This window comes from Acomys minous (genome assembly GCF_964271855.1).
Source record: "Acomys minous genome assembly, chromosome: 1".
NCBI classification, from domain to species: domain Eukaryota; kingdom Metazoa; phylum Chordata; class Mammalia; order Rodentia; family Muridae; genus Acomys; species Acomys minous.
The window spans coordinates 61,191,495-61,212,798 of NC_140483.1; the positions used below are offsets into that span (position 1 = coordinate 61,191,495).

At 41.8% G+C, this 21,304-nt stretch overlaps 1 protein-coding gene and 1 long non-coding RNA gene across 2 annotated transcripts in view; one reads left to right on the plus strand and one right to left on the minus strand.

The window, feature by feature from the left end:
• UBXN4 (UBX domain protein 4) overlaps window positions 1-17,679 on the minus strand; it is a 32,424-nt gene extending 14,745 nt beyond the window's left edge. Inside the window, exons 1-8 of the mRNA XM_084791491.1 lie at window positions 17,424-17,679; window positions 10,948-11,050; window positions 8,337-8,365; window positions 6,925-7,043; window positions 4,024-4,198; window positions 3,484-3,577; window positions 1,892-1,946; window positions 730-894 (exon numbers count right to left, since the gene is read on the minus strand). Of these exons, the coding sequence (XP_084647617.1) occupies window positions 730-894; window positions 1,892-1,946; window positions 3,484-3,577; window positions 4,024-4,198; window positions 6,925-7,043; window positions 8,337-8,365; window positions 10,948-11,050; window positions 17,424-17,505 (822 nt within the window). The 5' untranslated portion in view covers window positions 17,506-17,679. The remainder of the gene's footprint in view (window positions 1-729; window positions 895-1,891; window positions 1,947-3,483; window positions 3,578-4,023; window positions 4,199-6,924; window positions 7,044-8,336; window positions 8,366-10,947; window positions 11,051-17,423) is intronic.
• A 198-nt stretch (window positions 17,680-17,877) lies between these two features.
• LOC311605186 lies at window positions 17,878-19,352 on the plus strand. The gene is made up of 3 exons (XR_014781823.1): window positions 17,878-18,003; window positions 18,302-18,390; window positions 19,205-19,352. It is a non-coding gene; the product is annotated as an uncharacterized lncRNA (long non-coding RNA).
• The last annotated feature ends 1,952 nt before the right edge of the window (window positions 19,353-21,304 follow it).

The window sequence follows — 21,304 nt, forward strand, 5'->3', positions numbered from 1 at the left end:
ACACACACACACACACACACGGGGTGTGGGTAGAGTTGGCTCAGTGGTTTAGAGCACCTGCTGTTCTTTTATAGGATCTGGATTCAATTTGTAGCATTGACATGGTGACTTATAGCCATCTATAAAATCTAGTCCAATGTCCTCTGAGGACCACAGGCATGTACAACATACATTCATGAGGCAAAACATTTATACAAGTGAAATAATTTTTGTTTTGTTTTGTTTTTGTTTTTCGAGACAGGGTTTCTCTGTGTAACAGTCCTGGCTACCCTGGACTTGCTTTTTTAGACCAGGCTCGCCTCAAACTCACAGCAATCTGCCTGCCTCTGCCTCCTGAGGGCTGAGATTACAGGTGTGTGCCATCATGCCCATGAAGAGAAATATTTTAAAAACTGTGTTTGGAGGGGTAGACATGTGGAGGAAAAAAAAAAGAAAAAAATTACAAATTGTAATAATTACCTATTAATTTTCCTAACTATTTAAATTTAATACATAATTTAAAAAAGGAAGCATGGATCGATACTTTCTGTTATTAAAATGTGCTATAAAGTGCACCATTTGGTAATGTAAAGTCATCCTGTGTGAAGAAAGAAGTTCACCAATGTCATGGAATCAAGCATTTAAAAAAAATTTAGATGCCAGTGGCTCACATCTACAATCCCAGTACTTAACAAGTTCCCCTAAGAACTCCAAATTCCAGGATGGTCGCGGCTACACAGCAACGCTTACCAGTGCAATCTGCTGCTTGATGCGCTCTCGGGCTGCTCTGTCTTCCGCCTTTTCTCTGCTTCTTTCTTCTAACATTCTTTTTGTTAATTCTTCTTCTTGTTTTCTTTTATAATCCAACATTTCCTTTCCAGTTTTTCTCCTTTCAATTTCCTTCTTAATCTCTCTCTGAATCAAAAAAAAGTTTCATAAACCAAATCCATAATCCAATCTTCTGTTCTAGACAATATTTTGATATAAGAAAGGTTGATTAGAGAATGCAGTTAAGAAAACAATCTGGTGGCTGGAGAGATCACTCGTGGTTAAAAACACTTGCTGTCTTCCATCTATCACATGAACTAATGCCTTCTTATGTCATGCAAGCAGAGCACTGTATACACAATAAATCTTTAATAAATTTACTTATTAAGTACACAGTGTTTTGCCTGCATGTACACCTGCATGTCAAAGAGGGCATGAGATCATATTAGATGGTTGTGAGCCACCATGTGGTTGCTGGGAATTGAACTCAGGATCTTTGGAAGAGCAGCCAGTGCTCTTAACCTCTGAGCCATCTCTCCAGGCCCCATAAATAAAGCTTAAAAGAAACAAAAATAAAAAAACAAAAAAAGTACGGTGTCCTGGGGCTGGACAGATGGCTTAGCATTTAAGAAAACTGACTACTCTTCCAGAGGACCTCGGTTCAAATTCCAGCACCCACATGACAGCTCACAACTGTCTGTAACTCCAAGAGCTGATACCCTCACAAAGACATCAAAACATCAATGCATATAAATAAATAATCTTTTTTTAAAAAGCATAAAGGTGTCATCAGTGTAATCTGAATTACAAGTCTTTAGTTTCTATGGCAAATCTGCTGCCCTCTGAGGACAAAAATGGCAATAAATTATTTGTCTTGAAAAAAAAAAAAAAAAAAAAAAAGATAATCCTTATGAGACCCCAAAGAGATGGGGCACTGTTACTGTGAAGAAGATGAGTACATCGGAATGCAATGTTAGACTAAAAGTTCAGGAGTATGTCCACAAATTTAACTTTCTTCAAACCTAGCAATTTTAGATATAATTTCCTTCACCACGATCTAACACTGACGTCTGCTAAAACAGACAACAAATCAAATTTACCCTGAAGTAAAAGAAAGTGAAACCCTGCTAAGTGTGAGCTCTACCTGTTCTTCTTCCTTCCTTTTCTCTTCTCTCCTTTCTTCAAGTTTTTTTGTTAGTCTGTTTAGAAAAACAAAACAAAAACAAAATACCAAGATAGATTATATTATAGAAAGCACAATTAAGAATTCTATTGGAGGAGCCAATATGGTGGTATACACCTTTAACATTAGCTTTAGGAACATAGGCTAGCTAGGGGTTATACAGTCAGACTGTTTCACAAGTTTACTTAACTAAAACAAAATATAATCCCCTGAAAGTACACCAACAGTTTATTTGCCCACTTCCTGTCCCTTATATAAATCCATGAATAAAGTCCCTCGGAAGCCTGTTTCTAACCCTGTCTTATAGTAATATATGAGTTCTCACTTTTTGATGATTTATCTGATTATAGTACTTGAAAAAAAATATTTAAGCTGGAAAGATGGCTCAGCAGTTAAAAGCTTATACTATTTTTGCACTTGACCAAGGTTCTATTCCCACAGCCCACTTCATTTGGGGAGGGCGTTACTTTTGTTTTTGAGATAGGGTTTCTCTTTGTATCCCTGGCTGGCCTTGAACTCCATCTGTAGACAAGGGTGGCCTCAGAGATCAGCCAGCCTCTGCCTCCGAGGTGCTGGGGTTCAAGGTGTGCACCGCCACTGCTCAGCTTTATAACCCACTTCTTGATACCCACAACTTCCTGTATTTCCCACTTGCTTCCTGTAGTTGCAAGTGGTCAAGAAGACACTGACTCTTGAAGGGATTTTATTTTGTTCATTAGGATCACTATTACTGTTTTGCAGAGCTGAGGGTATAACCCAGAACCCCATGGCTGCTAGGCATTCTAGCACTGAGCCAGATCCCAGTCTTCTTTAAGAAGTATTTTTTAACTTCCATATGCTAGTAAACCATTTTTGTTGGGATTACAAATATTATTAGGCACCAACTCATACTTTTTGTCTATTTGGTTTTTGGAGACAGAGTTTCTCTGTGTAGCCTTGGCTGTCCTGGACTTGCTTTGTAGACCAGGCTGGCCTCAAACTCACAGAAATCCACCTGTTTCTGCCTCCTGAGTGCTGGGATTAAAGGTGTGCACCACCCCCAGCTACAACTCATATTTTGTAGTTGCAGCATAACAGATAAATTTCATAATTACTGTATTTTTATAAGCCTTTAACTAGAAACTACAATAGATCAGAGATGTTTAACTGATTACTCCAAGCAATTAAAAAGATGACATTTAGCAGATAGTTACACAGAACCCCAGCTCAGTACATATATATAATATGAGCTCAGTTTTAGGTCATCTGGAGCTTATTATTCTTCTGGCATAAAGAAGTAAAAGCAAAAGTGGCAGATGGACACCCACATGCATGTGCCAAAAGAGACTCTTAGAACAAAATGTTCAGTTCTATAGTTGACTGACAACTTCAAAGACACAGAAAAGCAGCACCCTAGTTTTAATTTTCATGGAATAGAGTTATTAAAGCAACCAAAAATTCAAACATGCAACTCTGAATCTTCCTTTGAATTGTTTAGTTTCATTCAGGTTAACAAAATGACTAGAAACTGTAATTTATTAAATAAAATGCTCTCTATAAAAGCAAAAGTAAACCTTTCCACTCTGACGGTGAGGTCCTCTGCTGGTCTCTGGCTTGAACATCCATGAGGCTCCTGAGAGAAGCTGTCATGACCTGTGCATTCTCCTCCTTAATTATTAAAATAAAATACAATAAGAATACTGCAATAGAGGCAGGTGGATCTTTGAGTTCAAGGCCAGCCTGGTCTATAGAGTGAGTTCTACAACAGCCAGGACTACACAGAGAATCTCAAAAAACCAACACACACACACACACTACACACACACACACATAAACACACACACACACACACACACACACACACACACGCCAATGTATTTAATGCAACTTGTAAATGGTATAAATCATCTGTTAACCTGCCTCTAGAGTATTAGGATGACATAGATGCACCATCGTGCCTGATGGGATGACATTCTAGCAGCTAAGCTAAGCCCTAGTCTTATGTTGGGTTTATCAAGCCCATTTGAAAAAGGCTTGATGTTATCTGTCTATGATGCTACAGTAAGACTACCCCATGCCCTTAAATATAAACTGAAAGAATACTTTTACTATACCTGTTGCAGTATCTGATTTTGTATCAGAAGTAGCTGGTGTTTCACAAAGTTCTGCATTTCTGGACTCAGCATTTTCACATACATCATTAGGGTCAAATGAGGCAGATGGGGTAGACACTGAACTTTCTGACTGGTTGTCATTTGCCACTGATGCTTCACCTTTTGATGAGTGCATCTTGGGAGAAAACAAATCAGAACTTAATGTGAGACTGTATAGATATTTTATGGTACATGAGTTATCATTACACAAGCGCACACTCTCTTCTTTCTCCCTCCCTCCTTCCTCTCTCCTCTCTCTCTCTCTCTCTCTCTCTCTCTCTCTCTCTCTCTCTCTCTCACACACACACACACACACACACACACACACACACACACACACACACACACACACACCTTACAAGAGTAGAAGTACTAAACCTCAGTAGGACAATTGAAAATGTAGAGTCTTAGACATAACGAAAACCATATTATGGGCTAAACATTGTGGCACAAGATTTAATCCCAGGCAGAGGCAAGTGGATCTCTGGAGGTTCAAGGCCAGCCTGGTCTACACAACAAGGTGTAGGACAGCCAGCGCTGTAGAGACAGTTCCTTAAAACAAAAACCAACCAGACAAATCACATTACAGAATTCAATTACAAACTGAGAAGAGCATACTTTTCCTTCTTCAGTACAGGGGGATGAGCTACACCTCTAACCCATAAGAAGTTTTAAAGCAGACTGACTTTCTGGCTAGGGGAGTGGACTCAAGACACTTCTAAAAGGCAAGGCAGCTGAAGGAAGGCTCACGTCTCTCAAGGGCCTCAAATCATAAGAGGTGTTGGTGAGATTGATTCCTGACAGGTGGGTCACTAGTTGGGATAATCGTGCTTTGTCAAGCTATGGTATTCAGAGGGCAGTTCTATATTATGTTCAGAGAATATTTACTGTTAAAAATTGAGCCACCCCAAGCCGGGCATGGTGGTGCACACCTTTGATCCCAGCACTCGGGAGGCAGAGGCAAGTCGATCAGTGTGAGTTTGAGGCCAGCCTTTCTACAAAGCAAGTCCGGGACAGCCAGGGCTACACAGAGAAACCCTGTCTCCAAAAAACAAACAAACAAACAAATTGAGTTACCCCAGGGGGCTGAGCTCAGTACATAAATAATTTGGGAAGCATCTATTTGGCCTGCTACTGCCCAAGTGAAACAAAGTCCAGAAAGACTGCTATGGAAAGCAAGAAGCAAGGACCATGGGCTAAAGTGTGCAGGTGGTAGGAAACTGGCTTGGGCTAGGAAATGTGTTGAGAGATCCTGGCGCCAGTGGCCAGAAACTGAGTTCATCAACTGAGAAGTAGCCTGGAGCTGGATAGCCTGAAACTGAGGCCAGTGGGTGAATTGAATTCTGGAATCACTCTTTTCCTCAGTATATAGTCTGAGAACTAACGTTCCAGAGTATACTTGATATTCACATGGGCATTACTCTAAAGGGTGATGAATAGTCAAAAGCCTTAAAAACACAAAGTCAGGTCTTCTATCTGCACCAATCTCAGTGCTGTGGTTGCTTTATACATTTAAAAACACAATTAAATTAAAGAATAGCCTTTGCGGAGCTGGACTGATAGCTCAGCAGTTAAGAGCCCTGGCTGCTCTTCCAGAGGTCCTGAGTTCAATTCCCAGCAACCACATGGTGGCTCACAACCATCTATAATGTGATCTAATGCCCTCTTCTGTTGTGCAGGTGCAGATTCAGGCACAACACTGTATAAATAAAAAACAAATAAACCTTAAAAAAAAAAAAAAAAAGACTAGCCTTTGCAGACAGGTGTGGTGGTGCACACCTGTAAACCCAGGACTCAGGGAGGCAGCGGACAGCCAAGGCTACACAAAGAAACCTTGTCTCAAAAAACCAATAAATAAATAAGTAAATAGAATAGAGTAGCCTTGCATTCCAAAGTTCCTGACATGAATAATCCAAAACTTTTTTTAAAAAAGAGGCACTTTTATTTTTCTGGAAGACTTGTTTATTTATTTATTTGTTTATGTATGTATGTATGTATGTATACACTGTTCTATCTGCATGTACACCAGCAATCCAGAAAAGGGTATCAGATCAAATTACAGATGGTTGTGAGCCATCTCTCCAGCTCTCTCCAGCTCCCAACAATCCAAATCTTAAAGCAATAGATATCAAGAAACAATAAAGATGAAATTAATAAACTAATCCAATGGAAAGAGACAGAAGACCCAAATTAATAAAATTAAATGAAAAAGGGGAAGTTACTATAGATATCAATGAAATATAGGAAGTAATTAAAGATTCATTTTAAAAAGCTGGAAATTCTCTGGAACCTGAGAGACGGCTTAGAGGTAAACAGCATTGCTGTTCTTATAAAGGATTTGGGTCACTTACATCAGACACTCACAACCACTTATAAGCTAGTTTCAAAGGATCCAATGCCTTCTGACCACATTGAGCACTGGAATGCTTGTGGGGCTCAGGCACACAATCAGTCATGTGTGTGTTTTCTTCCCCCCCCCCCCCAGGGTTTCACTGTATAGCCTTGGCTGTCCTGGACTCATTTTGTAGACCAGGTTGACCTTGAACTTATAGAGATCCACCTGCCTTTGCCTCCCTAAGTGCTAAGATTATAGACACGCGCCACCATATCTGGCTTAAATAAATATACATATATATGTAGGTTTTTTTTTTTAAACCTGGAAAATTGCTAGCCTATTCTACAGAGCAAGTCCAGCAAGTCAGCCAGGGCTACAAATACAAAGCAAACCCTATCTTGAAAATCCAAAAATAAGTAAATCACAATTAATGAAATTAAAGCAGAAATTTTAAGAATGTTTCAATAGGAGCTATTGAGGATTAAAAACAAAAATCTTAAAATAAAGAAGTTCTGGTTCCTTCTTACCTGCTGGACTTTGTGAATTCTTGAAACAAGTTCATCTGCAGAAACACTTCCTGCTATTACTTCCAAAGGGATTCCACTGTCTCCTATAAAGAAACTGGACGGAACACACACTACAGGATCTGTACAGGTAAATTAAGTCTAATAATTCATGCTTGAAACAACAAACTGTATAAAATACAATCACAAAGCAAAACAGGTTCACAATAGAAGCGGCTGGCCAGCGTCCCACCTTAATCACCTGCCCTGCATCTACTGCACGTGCATGCAATGGCTTTCGGTCGGTGCAGCACAGCAGAGTGAAGAATGCATTCCGTTCTCCTGCATCATATCTTCACTTCGCCTATCTTCACTTCGCCTCTTGCCTCCTACTTCTAATACTTCAACCAAACTACTCACTCTATTCTGCTCTTCAAACAGTCACACTAAAAAAATATCTACAGCCAGGTGTGGTGGTGCACACCTGCAATCCCAGCACTTGGAGAGGTAGAGGCAGGAGGATCTCTGAGTTTGAGGCCAACTTGGTCTTGGTCTACCAAAGTGAGTCCCAGACAACCAAGGCTACACAGGGAAACCCCGTCTCAGAAAAAAAAAATCTACTTTGCCACCAGCTACAATGTATTACCTCAAAAGACAATCTGCAATGTTGCTTCTATGGACAAAAGGTAAGTTTTCCTAAATAAAACCAATTATTTTTATTTTTATTGGCTTTTTTCAAGACAGAGTTTCTCTGTGTATCCTTGGCTGTCCTGGACTCACTTTGTAGACCAGGCTGGCCCTGAACTTACACAGATCTGCCTGCCTCTGTCTCCAGAGTGCCGGGATTAAAGGTGTGTCACCACGCCTCTTTTTTTCTGGTTTTTGAGACAGGGTTTCTCGGTGTAGCTCTGACTGTCTTGGAACTTGCTCTATAGGCCACGCTGGCCTCCAACTCAGAGCCCTACCTCCCAATTGCTGGGATTAAATGTGTGTACCGTTACGTTGTGTATTGTTTCCTGGGAGATTAAAATCTTCCGTTTCAGAAGGAAACTTCTTAAGACTAGGAGTAGGAGGGAGTAAGGAGGATGTAAGGGGGTGACTGTTTATGTCTCCCCAGGGACAGTGTCACATGACACTTTCCCTGCTCTGCCCCAGCAACACAGGGTCAGGAGGATGGAGAAGGCATGAAGAGGGGCAATGAGTGAAAACAAAGTTATGTATGAAAACACTGTAATGAAACCCATCACCTTGTATACTAACTTTAAAATCAATTAAAAAGACAAAACAAAACAACAACAACAACAAAAACCACCCAGGTAAGTAACTATACACATTTAAAAAAAAAAAGTGGGTGCCATTACTGCCTGGTTTAATTCCTAAATTTTTTAGTAAGGAAAACAAATATACATGAAACCAATTCTTCAGTGAAAGGATACAAATTTGTGAAAACTGCAGACAGGCTTCACTGTAAAAAAATCAATAGAAACATCATGACATGAGTTCAAGTATTTTCTGAATACTAGGGTGCTTTCATTAAATTTACTATACCAATTATAAGTACCTTGTAAAAATTACTAGTTGTCATAGCAATAAAAAAGGACAGAAATGTGCATTTTATTTCACAAAACTTTTTTGTTCTTTTTAATACTTGTTTTATAATTTTCAGATTAAAGTCATATGTTCTTATAACGCAAAAAGTGTTGGGTGTAACTGCTAGAATCTGCAGAGGCTGACTTTTGTGAGCTCAAGGTCAGGCTGGTCTACACAGTGAGTGCCAGGACAGCCAGAGCTAGAGAGTGAGAACCCATCTCAAACAAAACAAAATAGAAGTAACATCTCATGTTGTTTCCTTAAGAACAAATATACCTAAAAAACCAAACAGATCAAGTTGGAGAGATGGCTCAGCAGTTAAGGGAGCTTGCTCTTTTCTGGAGGATCCTAGTTATATGGCAGCACTCACACTGGGTGGCGTACAGCCACCTCTTTTTTTTGTTTGTTTTGTTTTTTTGTTTTGTTTTTTCGAGACAGGGTTTCTCTGTGTAGCCCTGGCTGTCCTGGACTCACTTTGTAGACCAGGCTGGCCTCGAACTCACAGCGATCCACCTGCCTCTGCCTCCCGAGTGCTGGGATTAAAGGCGTGCGCCACCATGCCCGGCTAGCCACCTCTAACTCCACTTTCAGAGGACTTGAAACCCTCTTCTGGCTGCCACAGACACTGCATACATGTTGTGCATATACGTAGACTCAGGTGTGTGTGTGTGTATATGTGCACGCGCACACACACAAATCAATAAAATATAAGCTAGACAGTTCAGTAACTATACAATAGGGTTGCTTTTGCTTTATATTCTTTTGTTAGTATGAAAGAATGTAAGGGAAAGTTTTATGCGCTTACAGGTAAATTTCTGAACATTCATGTATTTACTGTGTATGGGTACTTTGCATGTATGTATACATACCACATCTGTGCCTGCTGCCTACACAAGTCAGAAGAGGGCATCAGATCCCCTAGAACTGGCGTTACAGGCGGTTTTGAGCTCCATGTAGGTGGTGGAATTTGAACCAAGGTCTTCTTGGAAGAGTAGCCAGTGTGCTTAACAACTGGGCCACCTCTCTGGCCTCCTGGACATTTTATTCTTCTTGCTTGTTTGATTTTGATTTGTTTTGCTTTGTTGTTTGAGACAGAATTTCTTTCTTTCTTTCTTTTTTTAAAAAAGATTTATTTATTTATTTATTTATTTATTTACTTATTATGTATACAGTGGTATACCTGCATATAAACTGCAGGCCAGAAGAGGCATCAGGTCACGTTATAGATGGCTGTGAGTCACAATGTGGTTGCTGGGAATTGAACTGAGGACCTCTGGATGAGCAGTCAGTGCTCTTAACCTCTGAGCCATCTCTGTGTAGCCCTGGCTGTCCTGGAACTCATTTTGCAGATCAGGCAGGCCTTGAACTCACATAGCTTTGCCTGCTTCTGCCTCCTAAGTGCTGGAACTAAAGGCACAAACCACCACTGCCCAGCTACGTTCACTTATTTATGTTGTGTGTGTGTGTGTGTGTGTAGTCATGTGTACACCATGGTATATATGTTGAGGTCAGAAGACAACTTGTGTAAGTTGTTCTCTCCTTTCACTGTATGTGATGTGGTGACTGAACTCAGGTTGCCAGCCTGGGTGACAAGTGCCTTTACCTGCTGAGCTATCTTGATAGCCCCCAAATCATAATTCATGTTATATGCTACATGGATGTTTGGTATATAAGAGACGTTTTTTAAAAAGTTTTCTTTTCTTTCTTTCTTCTTTTTTTTTTAAGCAAAGTATAATTATGAATTTGAAAATGGCAATCAGAAATTAAGTTCCCTTGAAAACATTAATTTTAAATTACACATTTTTTTTTTTTTTTTGGTTTTTCGAGACAAGGTTTCTCTGTGTAACCTAGGCTGTCCTGGACTCAATTTGTAGACAAGGCTGGCCTCGAACTCACAGCGATCCACCTGCCTCTGCCTCCCGAGTGCTGGGATTAAAGGTGTGCGCCACCACGCCCGGCCAAATTACACATTTTTATAATAAAGTTTTAATAGTAATTATTAATCATAAGAAAAGAATTTAAGTTCCCCAAACTAGCTGTGGTGGTGCACAAATAAAATAAAATAAAATAAAATAAAAAAAAAATCAAAAATAGGGCTGGTGGGATGGCTCAGTGGTTAAGTTTGCTGGCTGCTCTTCCAGAAGTCCTGAGTTCAATTCCCAGCAACTAAATGGGGGCTCATGACCATTTATAAAAAAGGGATCTGATGCCATCTCCTGGAATGCAGGTGTACATGCAGACAGGACATTGATATATTTAAAAAAAAAAAAAAGAAAGAAAAAGGCAAACCTTTAAAAAAAATTGTATTTCTAGTATATCTTAGTGCTACACACACACACACACACACACACACACACACACACACAACTAACATTCTTATAGTCTAAGATATCATAAGTAACAACAAAAGACTATTATAACAAAATAAAGTAACGGAATATTAGAGCATGAACATACCTTTTGGTGTCGATTTTAATAGCAACAAAATTGTTTGAAGATGCTTCTGTCACTTTCTCATCTTCCCAACTTGCAGCCATCTGTGTAGACTGCTCATCATCACCTGTGAGAACATTTCAAGGAGTCTTAAAAATACAAGGCCAGGATTTGCTAATTCTAAATTCTTTCCTCTTTTGAAGCTACAACTCCAAATAAAACATAACCCACAAATGTTTTTTTCTTTCAAATTTTATTTTTTGTGTTCAAATGTTTTGCCTTTTATGTATTTAGAAGAGCATCACATGTATGCAGTGCCTGAGGCCACAAGACGGAACCACTGGAAATGGAGTCTCAGACAGTTGTGAGCTGCCATGGGGGTGAAAGAGAAGCAAATGTTTTTTTCCTTCCCTCCCTCCCACCCTCCCTCCTTTCCTCTTTGGCCTTGAACACAGTGATTCACCCGCCTCTGCCCCCTGAGCGCTGGAATTAAAGGTATGCACTACCATACTGAGCAGCAAGTACTTTCTTAAATACCAAATTTGAAAATTTATCTTTCTGAAATTGTGGATGTAGTCCCATGGTAAAGTGGTTGTCTAAAGTGTACACCACCCTTGGTTTCATCTCCAGAATAGCAAATGCACAAACAAACCCGAAAAATCTTTATCTACAACTCAGGTGATTATTCAAAAACCCACACAAGTATAACTACTACCTTTTTTGTTTGTTTTTTTCCAAGACGGGGTTTCTCTGTATAGCCATGGCTATCCTGGAACTCTCTTTGAAGACTAGGCTGGCCTTGAACTCAGAGATCTGCCTGCCTCTACAACCACCTTCCCACCCCCCACCCCCCAGCCCAGGCCCTCACCTCTGGGCTGGGATTAAAGGCGTGTGCCACCACACAGGCTGCTGAGGTGACATTTAAGGTAGGACCAAAGAGAATTCAGCCACACCAAATACAGAAAAGTTCAAAAAGTTCACCACACAGAAAGAATACATGTGTAGGGTAAGGACTGTGTGGCCAAAAAAATAATAAACACTAGAGAACATGAGACAAAGTTAATGAGAGCTACCCACATCACTGCTTATCTAAGAATGCACAATGCTGACATTTAGCTAGAAACTCTCGAGGAGAATAACAAATGAAAGCAATAAATATGTTCAGGCTCAAGTCAATCCTAAGGAGACTATGATTTCTGTGAAGTTGGTGCCTTACATTCCCTTACCTTTGGTGAACAGGTTAAGGTCCTAATGTCACATTTACACTGGCACTGTCTGTTTCTCACTCAGCTTTGTGATGGCAGCAATAACTGAATGCAATTCTCAATGAGAGGTTTCTTAATACTTACTAAGTTCCAATAGCATTACCAGTTGCCATTGTCAGTACCTTAGTGTCTTATTTTCAATCAAATTATCAATCACAATATAAAATTAGGTGACCCTAAGATTTTAAGAGAACATATGCTATATCTGGAGTAGCAGCAATATCCAAAGTGAAGACACTTAAGAGTATGCCAACTCTGAAGCACAGAGCACCTCTCACAGCCTCTCCACCTAACTTAAGAAATCTCAACTGCCAGAACCTTAAAGACTCTGTGGTCTATGCTAACCACAGAGGGCAGGCAACAGGATCAGACAGGAACAAGTTCAGCCAACACCATTGACTAGACAGACATTTTTGCTCCATGTTCCTCATCAGAATTTTGTACTATGGCACAACTTTACATTTTTACAGCTTTCAGTTTAACAGCTACAAATGGAGATTCTTGTGAATTTAGCTGAAGCATTTCTAGTTTCTAGTACAACTCTACACTTATTTAATTATTGAATGAATTACTAAATTCACAAAAGTTGTATTAAACAAAGCCAGATGCAGCAGCCCACATCTGAAGACACTTGGGAGGCTGGGGTCAAGAGGATACTGAGCCTAGGAGTTTGAGGACAGCCTGGGCAATGGCAAGACTTAGTTTCTTTTTCTTTTTTCTTTCTTTCTTTTTTCCAATACAGGGTTTCTCAGTGTCGCCTTGGCTATCCTGGACTCACTTTGTAGACCAGGCTGGCCTGGAACTTCCAGGGATCCACCTGCCTCTTCCTCCTGAGTGCTGGGAGTAAAGGCGTGCGCCACCATGCCTGGCCTGCTAAGAGCTCTTTTTAATTTCTTAATAAGTTAATTTTTTTTAAAGGTTGGCATATTATTGATGGGATCGCAGGTCTAATTAAATTGTTACATTATGGATATATTCTTCAAAGTTATGAACAACAGCTATGACTATGGTACAGTATGAAATCCTTGAGGATTTCTGTGTGTGTGATTTGGCAGGAAGAGATGTGTGGTGTGGAGTAACCTGATTCTAAGGTTCTGAGCTTTAGAAAGCAATGTCATGTCACATTCAAAACATTGGCACTACCTGTTAGGTGCTACCTGATGAGTGTGCTGCTCTATGATCCCATGGCTTGTGTATTCCTAGGGCAATACCCGTCCTGCTTTGTGTTGGCATGACCTAGCTAAAACTCAGAAAAGCTAACATCACTGTGAAACAGGGTAAGGGACAGGCTCCACAGTCCATCCCCAACAGTATTTATTTCTACAAACATTCAATAGTCGTTTGTAGAGGAATGTTAATTCAGAACATGGCTGTTCTGGCAAGAGATCATATCCAAAGACCTTCTAGGTCTGTGTGATCTGACTGAAGTAAAAACATGCCTTTAATCCAGGAGACAGAGGCAAACAGATTTGAGCTCAAGGCCAGCCTGGTATAGAGCAAGTATCAGGTAAAGAAAAGCCTAGGGCCAGGCATGGTGGTACATGCCTTTAATCCCAAATGAAGGTAAAGTTAGTTTGTAGAAGGAAGGACCCATGCTTGAAAGTGATGTCGAAGTGTGGCAGAAAAGCTGAGGAATCAGAGAAGATTTGACAGAATAGGATAAACCCAACTCTCACAGAAGAGAAGGAAAAGGAAGCTACTTAAGAGGCAGTTTTACAGGACAGGCGCGCGCCTGTAATCCCAGCACTTGGGAGGCAGAGGTGGGAGGATAGCTGTGAGTGAGTTCGAGGCCAGCCTGGTCTACAAAGCGAGTCCAGGACAGCCAAGGCTACACAGAGAAACCCTGTCAAAAACCCAAAACCAAGAAGATAAACAAATAAATAAATAAATGAGAAGTTTTACAGAGAGAGGAGGCAGTTTTACTAGGACAGTAATAGAGAGATGGGTTGCAGAGAGAGAACTCAGGTGAAGATGGACTGAGCCAGAAAATGAGAAGAAGCCAGAAGATTAGGGCAGATTGCTGAGTTAGTTTGAGGCCAAGCAGAGCAATTCTGGGCCAAGAAAGAAGCCAGATTAAATAAGTCAGCTGGGAGAAGAATTTGAGCCAGAACATCTGAGTTGAACCAGTCAGCCCAGAGCTCAGAAAAAACAAGTAAGGGCGAGATGCTGCTTTTTTTCTTTTTTGGGTTTTCAAGACAGGGTTTCTCTGTGTAGCCTTGGCTGTCCTAGACTAGACTCGCTTTGTAGACCAGGCTGGCCTCGAACTCAGTGATCCGCCTGCCTCTGCCTCCCAAGTGCTGGGATTAAAGGTGTGCGCCACCACACCGGGCTAAGGGCAAGCTTCTTTAAGCAGTAAGTCTCAGAGGCTGAAAACATTTTAGGCCTACATTAGACTGTACAGAGGCTAGAAGCTTCTAGGACCAGGCCTACGTTAGCAGGAGGAGGAAGTAAGCCTTCCACACACAATTGAGCAAGAGTATAAAAAGTACAGCATACAGCTCTATAAAGTACTTCTATAGCTTCCGATATTGCTTAGATAAATCTAGCATTTTAGAGTAGGGTGTAGTTTTTATTTTTCTTTTTTTAAACTAGGGATGGGTAGACCAATCAGCATGAATAAAGGCCTAGGTTTAGATCTACTCATGAAGGGGACATTTTTCTTTCAAATTAACTGATTACCTTAGTACTTTTAAGGAAGGTTTAAGTATCATTCAGTTGCATATTCTGTTCAAAAACATGATCTTATTTCTTTATTATTTTACCATATAATGTACAACTGCTTTCTTCTTTCTCTTCCTCCTCTTCTTCTTCTACTACTTCCTCTCCCCACCACCTACTGCTACTACTTCTTCCTGCCCCCCACAGCCCCCCCCTTGATTTGAGGTTGGCCTCACAAGAACTGGGATTAAAGGTCTTTTTTATTTTCTTTTTTGAGACAGGGTTTCTCTGGGTAGTCCTGGCTGGTGTGGAACTCCGATGGCCTTGGACTCAGAAGCCCACCTGCCTCTGCCTTCCAAGTGTTAGGCTTAGAGGCATGTGACACCATAGCACACATCTATAATCCAAACTCTTGGGAGGCTGAGCCAGAAGGACAATTTTGAGTTCAGGGCCAGCCTGCACTACAAAGTGAGACCCTGCACACTTTTGTTTTTGTTTTTCAAGACAGGGTTTCTCTGTGTAGCCTTTGTACACCAGACTGTCCTGAACTCATAGAGATCTGCCTGCCTCTCCTTCCCAGAGTGCTGGGATTACAGGTGTGTACCACATACCCAGCTGACCTTGCACTGCACACTTTTGATCCCAGTACTGGGAGGCAGAGCAGACAGCCATGGTTATGCAGTCAGGCCCTGTAAAAAAAATTCCCCCCCACTGTTAAATGTAAATTTAAACTGTTGTGGCTGTACAAGTCTGTAATCCTAATGCTTGGACGAGGGATGGAGAATCAAGAGTTCAAGGTAAACCCAGACTATATGAGATTCTGTCTCAAAACAAAACAAACAAAAAACTGAAACCCAACCAAACACACAGCTTTGTGAGCCTGGCCCAAGTTACTTTACAACTTTGGATCTAAGTTGCTCAACTACAAAAACAGGGACTATAAAACTACTTTCCCAGGTTGGAGAAATGGCTGAGAGGTTAAGAGCACTGCCTGCTCTTCCAAAGGTCCTAAGTTCAATTCCCAGTAACCACCTCACAACCATCTATAATGAGATCTGATGCCCTCTTCTGGTGTGCAGGTGTACATGCAGACAGAACATTGTACATAATAAATAAATAAATAAATAAATAAATCTTTAAAAAAAAAACCTCAAAAGACTACTTTCCTCACCAACTACTAAAAATTTGTGAAGACAGCTTAAAATGTTATAAATTCAGGCTATAACGATAGCTTACTGGTTAGGAGCACTTGACGCTCTTTCAGAGGACCCAAGTTCAATTCTCAATCTCATGTAGTGGCTTACAACCATACCAAAATCTCATAAACTGATTACTGACCACCACACTAAAGTGTCATATTTCTTGCATTTTTTATGTGACTATGTCTTTACTGGATTATAAGGCTAATGTATTTAAAGTATAATATAACCCAAATATAACCTAAATGACTTATGCCTTTCTAATTAACAGCAAAGCACAAAGCTAGAAATTTAGCGTTACAAACAGACATTTGCTGAATCAATTCACATTTCAGTCATTTTTCTTCACAGAAATGGACAAAGTTATAGAACTACTAAAGACGTAGGCCAGTTGTGTTAAAATGTTAACAAACACAAGTGGCTGAAGAAATACATTTCAAATTAACAACTGTCACACAAACTGGTACACGTAACAGTGCATGTACAAAATATAGAAGCAGACGGTTGACTGTACTTCAGCAATAAAACAGGACACTATGGAACAATAATGTAGAGCAACACAAGGGTAAACATGTTGGCATATGTCTGAAAAACTGGATTTTATGTTAGAAGAGACGGAAGAATCATCACTGAATGTGTACTTTTAAAACTATGTTAAAAGTTTTTTTAAAAAGTCAACTTGTAATAAAGCAATTATTGCATATCACAGTCTCCTCCTAGCTCTCTCATAAAGGAGTACTCCTCTGTGAAGTTTATGTTTCAGGAATATTCTAAGACAGCTACTGTGGACATCAGGTGGTTTCTTTGTGGCTTACCGATGACACAGCTTTCTTGACAGCTCACAACTTAACTAGACCCAATCGTCTGCCTAGCGGCCAGTCCCAAGCCCATGGGCACACGAAGAATTAAAAGGGTGTCCAAGCTCCCTGAAAAGGGGGATCTCAGAGGACCAAGGGGGCACCAGGGTGAGGGGCTTTGGGGGCCTGCCGGCGACAACCCAACTGCCAGGGCCTGCAGGGCGCAGTTTTGGGGCCAGGGCCTGGACTGTGCTTCCCACACAGATGCAGAGAGCTGAAGCCGGGGTCTAAAACAGGACCTCTGAGACCCCGAGAAACCCTGGGCCCGCCCGCGGCCTGCAGAGGCTCGGCGTCCAGGTCGGCCCGGTCGCGGAGCAAGCCCGGAACCCAGCGCCTACTGGTCCCGATCGGAGCCGAGCGGACCCGAACTGACCCGAACAGACCCGAGCGTACTTGACGACGGGGGTCTTAGCTGTCGGCGCCCAGCTCGCCCTGGCGCCTCCCGCCTGGCTCACTCGACGCTAAGGGGATTCAAGAAAAAGCTAGAAGCGTTATCCTTTTAGGGCCCTCTCCCCAGTCACCTGCCACGAACACCACGAAGACCGCTCCGCTTCTCTTAGCAGACGCGATGGCCGCCGGAATGGCGCCCTGGAACCACAGCATCGCTCCTCTCTGGCCTAGGCGCTCGCTCGGTGTGTCGTCGTCGTCGTCGTCGCCGCCGCCGCGGTGCCACAGCCCCGCCCTCCTCGTTCTCAGGCCCCGCGGCCCCGGCAACCACCGGCTGGTCCGGCCCCTCGTCCGAGGACCCAGCTCTTAACAGGGCCGTACTCCCGACAGCGGCCCCCAGGGGACGCGCGCACGAGCGTGCTAGGCAGAAAAAGCACGCCCCCTCCCCGGGTCACGTGACAACACGCGTCGTCAGGGCGCGCGCGCGCCGGTGCCTAGTCGGCTAGCTGAAGTCCGTAGGGGCGCGCGCCCGCGAAGCCTCCGGTTCCTAGTCCAGGAAGCGGAAGTATCAGGAAGGATGACTAACCGCTACGGCACGTCGGCGTCTTCCGCAGCCAGGCTTTCTGGGATTTGTAGTCTTCCGAAGCTTGCTCAAGGAAACGTAAACTGTGGTTTTAAGGCACGACGAAAGGGGACAATAGTGAGCACAGCTCTGTAAGAATAAATGCTAGATAGCGAGCGAGTTGTTATCCCTCTCTGACTTGTGGAAGCAGTCTGTTCCACAAAGAAATAAACATAAGCTTTACAGGGGTGGGGAAGGGAAGAGAGACACGGGCAGAAGGAAGGAGGAGGAGGGAGGGAAGAGCTAACCAGAATGTGGTGACACCGTCCATACTGTCTGGTGGTCCAGACTGTATGGACTCTATTCTCCAGAGCTAATAGTTGATTTTTCACTTCAATTTTGGGTGAACTTGATTTTTTTTCTTTCTTCCACCTGACTCTCCATTGTTAGGAAGAATCCAGTGTCTTATGTGTGCGAGGCAAATCCTCTGCTACACCTGCAGCCTAGGTAGGGTTTTGTGTTTTCACAATAAAGAAATGGTAAGTAAAGTACATGATTTAAACATTCTACAATGAAAAAAAGAAAAAATAAACATTCTACAATGTATTCATGCATTGAAACACACATGGGAACCCACTGATATGTCCAACTATGGTTTTATGTATCAGTTAAAAATAATTTAGGTGTTGGGTGGTGGTGCACGCCTGTAATCCCAGCACTGGGGAGGCAGAGTCAGGCAGATCTCTGTGATTCTGAGGCCAGACTGGTCTATAGTGCAAATTCCAGGACAGCTAGTGCTACACACAGAGTGCTGTCTCAAAAAGAAAAGAAAATGAACAACAAAACAAACAAAAAACAAAAACAAAACAAGCCGGGCAGTGGTGGCACACGCCTTTAAAACCAGCACTTGGGAGGCAGTGGCAGGCAGATCTCTGAGTTTGAGGCTAGCCTGGTGTACAGAGTGACTTCCAGGACAGCCAAGGCTACACAGAGAAACGCTGTCTCAAAAAAACCAAAACCAAACCAAACAAAAACAAAAACAAATCGGCTCAAGATGTAACTAAGTGGTAGAATGCATGCCTAGCATGCCTGAAGCTCTGGGTTCCATCCCCAGGATGGCATGACATGGATGGGGTGGCAAACAACTATAACTCCAGCTCTTGGGGAGGTTGAGGCAAGAGGATCACAAGTTTAAAGGTTATTCTTGGCTATATTGTAAGTTTGATGAAGGCCACTAGGAATACATGAAAAAATATTTTGCCTTAAAATAAAGTTTCATGTCTTACTTGAAACACAGCATTTTGTGTGTGTGTCCTGTATGCACAGATTTATATTTTGTGTTTGTTTTTAAAGCTAAGAGTGTATGGGAGCTGGAGAGATGGCTCACAGGTTAAGAGCACTGGCTGTTCTTCCAAAGATCCTGAGATCAATTTCCATCAACCACATGGTGACTCATCTTTAATGAGATCTGCTGCTGTCTTCTGACATGTAGGCATACACCTGGAAGAATACTGTATATATAATAAATAAATTAAAAAAGAGAGGTAGAGTGAATGTAGTTGTGGATTTCCTGGGTGGAACTCACTTTGTACACCAAGCTGGCTGTAAGCTCACAGATATCTTCTTGGCTATGCCTCCCAAGTGCTGGGATTAATAATTTGTATGAAAAATCATATAAAAATATTTTTTTCCTTGAGATGTAAAGAAAGTTGTCTATATGGCGTAAATTCAACTTGCCTATAGTCCAGTCAGAAAATAATTTTGATAATTATGTAAGGTTTGTGGATGCATGTGAAATCAAAATGGAATAAACATTTGCACACATTCCCACCTTTATTTAAGTCATTTTTTTCTCATCATGTCAACTACTATGACACCCCACTTCTGCTTCAAAGGCAGATAGATACAAGTGAATATTATAAAGTAGCAAGGTGTGGGGCAATAGCAAGCAGTTAAGCCTGTAGTTGAAAACAGCCAGCCCAGTTCATGAATGCCTCTATTTATTATTGGCATAACCCTGGACAAATTTCCTAACCTCCCTGACAGTTCAGTTGCCTCGCTAGTCAATTGGAGCCATAGGGAATCGGCCCTTTGGGCTATGTGATCACACAGTGTTTAGCAAGTACTTTGTACTTAAGTGGTAATTAAATGCTTTACAGATGTTAGCTATTGTTTCTGAGTGCCCACCTAAATCATGTTTTAAGAAAACTATGCTTGTACTTTTCAGAATTTAAAGCCTTTTGTTTGCTGGATCAGTCCTAAATTTAATCACTGAACTAATATCTGCTGAGGTATTAGTAAACAAAGCCACAGGCAGTCTCTGTCTCAAGGATTACAATCCTCCAGTGAGTAGCACAACATTAAGCAATGAATTGGCCAATTACTCTTGGGATTGCCACTGTCATAAATGCCAGAGGAGAGGACCTACAAGATATTACTAATTTACACTAAGTCATTAATTATAGTTTACCAGAAATGACCACATGCAGGGATGAAAGAGAACTCTGGAGAAGCTGGCTACTTAGACGTATGGACTGAGGAGCTCTATGTTCAAAGGCACACATTGCTCTTGCACAGGGTGTGAGTTCAGTACTACCTAAATTAGGTGCCTCATAGCGTCTGTAACCCCAGTTGCAGGGGAATCTCAACCTTTGTCCTCTGTGGACATCTGCATGCATGTGCACACAAAACACTCGCATGCACGCACACCCACACTTGTGTGGAGACCAGAGGTATTTGAGCTGACCTTCCTAGGAGCCATTTACATTATTTGTTGGGGATAGGGTCTCTTGCTAAGTAGACAAGGCTGGCTAACCAGCAAGGTCTGGGGATCTGCCTCTCTCCACCTCTCCAATGCTGGGATCACTAGTTTGGTTTTTCCTTTGCATTGTTATTATTGTTGTTGTATTTTTATTTTTTTAATGGGTTCTGGGGACCAAATTCAGGCCATTATGCTTGTACAGAAAAAAAAAAAATGCTTTACCCAGCTGGGCTGTGGTGGTGTACATCTTTAATCCTAGCATTCGGGAGGCAGAGGCCAGGCAGGACTACAGAGCTTGTTGTGGGGCACCTACAAGAAACCCTGTCTTAAAAACAAAAACAAAACAAAAAACCCAAAACAACAACAAAAAAACCCAAACACACACACAAAAAAAGCACCCTCCACCACAAACCACCACCACCACCATAAAATTAAAAAAAAACCCACCCCACTGTACAGACCCTCTCCCCAATCTGCTAAAGGTGCATCTTCTCCTCCCCCCACCCCCAACGGATGAATGCAACAGAACAGGGAGAGGAGGTGTTGCTGCAAGGGGCTCTGCTCCACACAGTCATTTAAGAACTAAGGACTTTCCTACTTCTGAACCGTCCTGTAACTGTCTACTAGATATCTATCTGCAAACTGCAACTTCTCCAGATGGCCTTGTGAGCAACGCAGACACAATCTCCATG